This window comes from Clupea harengus, chromosome 23, assembly GCF_900700415.2.
Source record: "Clupea harengus chromosome 23, Ch_v2.0.2, whole genome shotgun sequence".
NCBI classification, from domain to species: Eukaryota; Metazoa; Chordata; class Actinopteri; order Clupeiformes; family Clupeidae; genus Clupea; species Clupea harengus.
The window spans coordinates 8573046-8578045 of record NC_045174.1 but is presented as its reverse complement, the minus strand read 5'-3'; the positions used below and the strand labels follow the sequence as shown (position 1 = coordinate 8578045).

Genomic DNA, 5000 nt, shown 5'->3' with positions numbered 1-5000 from the left:
CGCTGTCTGATGAGATGGAGGGGGGCTTTCTCATGAAAAATGCCCTCAAACTGGGTGATGTAAGGTAACCACATCTTCACATTCTCCAGTCTGCCGCAAACAGACAATTATCACGAAACCAGCGCTAGCACTGGGGATAGGATGATATGAAAATGCCATATCATGTTTTCCGTGATGAAAATCTTCAGGGTTTGTAGTATTACTATAGGAACCAAAAGGTTTCAAAATGTCTAATACACACTGAAACTATTTCTCCACTGTGATGACAAACTTTTCCTGATCCTCCTATATTGCTTCTTTGACCAGAAATGAAATAAGAAACCACAATTTCTATGAAGATGTTGCCAGCACTTTTGCTTTGTGTTACACCACACTAATACATCATGCAGTAATAGAACAGTTTGTCTCTTGTAGCCAATGTGATCATTTGTTTATTCTTCTCCGGGTGTACATTGTCTTGTTTTTAATATATAAGAAATGCTGAATCCAATGTCGCTAAATAGTAGTGACTAAAAAAAAAACATAAACATAAGTCACACCGTAACAGTTTGTCTGCCTTGTTAAATTGAGGCGAGTGAACTTGAAGTATGACATATGCACAACTGGTGTGCTAACCAAAGCATGGGATACTCAGACCATCTGTCAACATATTAGCGGCCTAGCTCAAGTTGGAGCACTAGACACACTGGATGAGGCAGTGAATGCAGAAAGGGCTGTTACCAAGCATGCTAAGACTGAAGTAGAGCAGAACTTTACATATAGAGCTAAGACTCACATCTGAAGAAACACCTTTAAAACAATGAATCTGTAGGAGCAGGCCCTACCTCAGGGTCACAGAGCATATTTAACCATAAAAGAGCTGAAATGATACATAATTATTGTTGTTATTATTATTATTACTATTATTTCTTTTAAATTAAAATGAAGCTCCATTATGCAAACACCACTGTGAAAGTTCATTACTCCCTCAGCTTGACAGGGACCTGTGCTGTCGACACACACACACACACACACACACACACACACACACACACACACACACACACACACACACACACACACACACACACACACACACACACACACACACACACACACACACACATCTCCTGCCATGGCGGGAAAACGCAGCACCACGCCACCACCCCTGGAAGAGCCTGGAGCGAAGTCTGGTCCATGGGCTCAATCTGTTGCCCAACTGGGTTCCAAACGGAGCTAATTAAAGTCTCTCTGCTCGCACCGAGACACTGGAGCCTAGGCTCGTGTGGAGTAGGGTAGGGCAGAGTAGAGAGGAGGAGAGGAGGGAGGAGTCCATCACACTGCTCACTTTGCCCAGGGGAATCAGTTATGCTTGTTCTAAACCCTACAATCTCATATGTGCTTTATGTGTGTGTGTGTGTGTGTGTGTGTGTGTGTACTTTGAACAGGTCTTAGCAATGTGACATGGAATATATTTGTCTGACTGTGAACCTTTGGGGCTCAAACACATGCACACACACATACAGACACACACACAAGTGCACTCTCTCATACTCACACACACACAAAGAAGAAGCCTGAGGGGGTTCATCACACCTACAAGAGCGCACGTGTCTGCTCACCTCCCCCGAGACCCACCCCGACCTGCATCCCCCGTCGGTGTGTGTGTGTGTGTGTGTGTGTGTGTGTGTGTGTGTGTGTGTGTGTGTGTGTGTGTGTGTGTGTGAAAATGCATGAGGGAATAAAGTTGAGGCCTTTCAGAAATGAAATAAAAGGTGTCGTATCAGTGCCCCCTGTTGGCCGCCGGTGCTCATGACACCCACCTTGGCACTTTCCTCCGTTGGTTGGGTCTCCGTGGTAACCGGGCATGCAGGTGTCGCACTGAGTTCCAGTGGTGAGGTTTCTGCACTGCTCGCAAACACTGCCGTTGACACAGGTGCTGTGGCCATTGCACTGGCAGGCTGGAAGTGAACACGAACACACACACACACACACATACATACGAACACACACACACATTGAGGTTTTATGATTAAATGAAAGCTTCTGTGAGGCACCAATAAAGAGCCTGCGGACAAATTTATTATTGTATCTGTACTTTTCCCCAACGCTAACTTCAATAGAGTGAACAACTAAATAGGCTACTAAGAACATAAGTTACCACAGTATCAACATCATGAAACATCAATTTTCTTCCATATTACCTTAATATCTGTCTACAAATACCAACAAGCACAACCAGTAATCAATCTGGTATCTGTATGCATCCATAGGGAATGTAACATGTGATATCGATCATGTGTCTATTTATGAGCATTCGCTAGCAGAGAGCATTCATAGGGAACTTCACATGTGTATCTCAGAAGACCAGTGTCTTACCCGGGCACTGGATGAAGGCCCACTCGAAGCCCTTGTCTTTGGGGCAGAGGGCCGGCTCCAGCACCATGTCCTGGCTGTGGGTGAGCGAGAGACCCTGCTGGCCCTGGGCCTGGTTGAGCTTGGCCGGGCTCCGCATGGGCCCGCGGTACGAGCCCTCCATGCACTGGCCACGGCCCGTGTTGCTGGGGTCACCGCACCATCCGCACTCCGGCTGCTCCAGGCACTTACTGCACGTCCGCAGCCCCGAACAGTTCTGAGCTGTGGGTGTCAGAGGGAGAGAGAGAGAGAGAGAGTTTGTTTTATTAGTTTTTTGTATTATGTTTACATTTAAAGTCGATAAAATTACTTATTTGTGATAATAACATTGATCAGAGCCTTTGGAATCGCCGTAACTCCCCCCCGACCCCCCTTTTTCGAGAGGCAGCTAACCATCACCTGGCTCCTGGAATCCAACTGACAGAAAGTTGTCATAGCAACAGAGAACTTTAACCCCTGCATTCATTCTTTTAAACGCAATTTCTAAAGAATATCCAGCCCACACATTCATGACATCAAAAGACATTTTATAATAAAGAGTTCCACAAGAAATATTAATAATATTATATACTTATCAGGCAACATGTCAAGCATGTCTGATGCAAACAGTGTGAATACAGCATATATAACTAAAGGTCTACTACCACTAGTAGTACTAATGTAGTCTACTACTACACGCAAACACATGATGCTAACAGAGTTTTTGCCCATCTCTCATTCAAGCAAATTCCACTTTCAACTTTCAAGGCATGTGGGAGCACCGCATCAACAAACCAAAAAAGACAAGAAGGGGAGGTCCGAAGGCGAAATGAAAAAAGAGAAAAAGAAAGAAGATTGGGGGGGGGGCGCGGAAGAGAGGAGAAACGTCAAATCCAACCCACGTCGGTCCACGGAGACCAATCAACCTTTCGTGCCACCTCCGAACTTCAGCCTTCCCTCTCAATTTCCGACAGGCTCACAGATGCATCAGAAAAACTCCAGCGCCAATCCCCCTCCCTCTGCCTACTCCCCCCCCCCCCCCCCTCCCCTCTCAGTGGGCGATCTCCAACATGCAGCACAACATCTGCTCAGGGTCTAGCTTTCCCCCACCTCCCTGGTCTTACTCGTGTAGCCTCACTGCAGACGCCTGCTAACGTTTTTACCTGAACAGGAGCGTACAGATGTAACACACCCTATTTAACCTTGTCTTTGGCCTAAAAACATGATGGAATTCCTGACTGATTTGGGTATCTGGCTTTTGATAGTACAGGAGGGGATAGGCTTTGACTTTTAAAAACCCTTTCACGTCATTAAGTCGAAACCTTCCATATCAATAATACTGGCACAAGCCATTACCGATGAAAATTAAAACATTAAACCCCAATCTTACAACTCCCCTAACACACCATACCCTTTTTAAAGGGAGATAGAGAGAAAGAGGGAATAGAGAGAGTGAGAATTTTTGAATGGTCTTTTCTCGCTGCCTCGCTTCAGCAAAATGTCTACCAATTGTCAGACTGGAGACATTGCCTCCTGTCAATCACTCCTCCATCCTCACACACACAGACACACACACTGACTTGCACTACATCCAACCGCTGCATGGCAACCAGCGCAACCATGACAACACAAGCGCAGCGCTGGCAGCTGGCAGATGCGGGTAAACAGATTTAGGCAGAGAGGCCTTGAGAGCGGGGAAGATGGCGGTGGAGACGGTGGCGGAGCACTACCACGTTTCCGCCCGCCGCTGATAAACAAGTACATGGGAACACAGCAGCTAGTAGATCAATGCCAATTTAGCCAGCCTGACAGCGCTCTAACGAAACGCCTGCTACAGCTACAATTTGCTTCTTTTTTCCCCCTCCTCCCTCTGTCCCCCGTTCCTGGCGCTTTCACTGAGGCATATGTACAAGCGCCTTAAATCAGCTGACCTCGGGAAAGCAATGTTAAATTACGGCTCTCCTCTCTCCCTCTCGGGCGCTGCAGTTGGATAGGGTACAAATTACAGTGCATGTTTTTCTTCTCGTTGCTGCTTGTTAGCACTCTGCGGTGTTAAGAGCTGGATGAGTCAGTGTGGTTCTCGCTAAACACGAGCGAGGTGTGTGTGTGTGTGTGATGGCTGAAGTCTGGCCTGACCTGTTTGCTTTCTCCTTACAGAGAGAGAACATGACTGAAGGGGCGGTGTTGAAAACACACGTGGGCATGGTGCGGGCATGTGTACACACACGCAGGCAACACAAGCGGCATGGAGAAATAGGGAGGGAGGAAGAGACAGACAAGATCAAAAGACAGACAGACAGACAGACAGACAGACAGACAGAGACGGAGATGTGAAGGACTAAAAGTGAAACAGGCAATCTAGAGCAGAGCAAAAGGGTGTGTGTGGGTATCTGTGTGTGTCTGTGCATGTCTGCATGTCTGTGTGTGTGTGTGTGTGTGTGTGTGTGTGTGTGTGTGTGTGTGTCAGAGAGAGAGAGATAGAGAAAGAGAGAGAGAAACAGAATAAGAAGGTGAAAGCAAGAGCGCCTCCAGATTTGACCTTCAGTTCAAGGCCCCACATTCAACAGCCGGTAGGAGATTTAAGAGAATGTCAGCTTGTGTGGCACCAACCACAGACCACCACACAC

General features: G+C 46.8%; 1 protein-coding gene across 2 annotated transcripts in view; it reads right to left on the bottom strand.

Moving 5' to 3' along the window:
- Nucleotides 1-5000, bottom strand: part of atrnl1b (attractin-like 1b) — a 116181-nt gene that overhangs the window by 67350 nt on the left and 43831 nt on the right. For both annotated transcript variants that reach the window (XM_012814627.3, XM_012814628.3), the window contains exons 18-19: nt 2359-2616; nt 1803-1940 (exon numbers count right to left, since the gene is read on the bottom strand). In XM_012814627.3, the coding sequence (XP_012670081.1) occupies nt 1803-1940; nt 2359-2616 (396 nt within the window). The remainder of the gene's footprint in view (nt 1-1802; nt 1941-2358; nt 2617-5000) is intronic.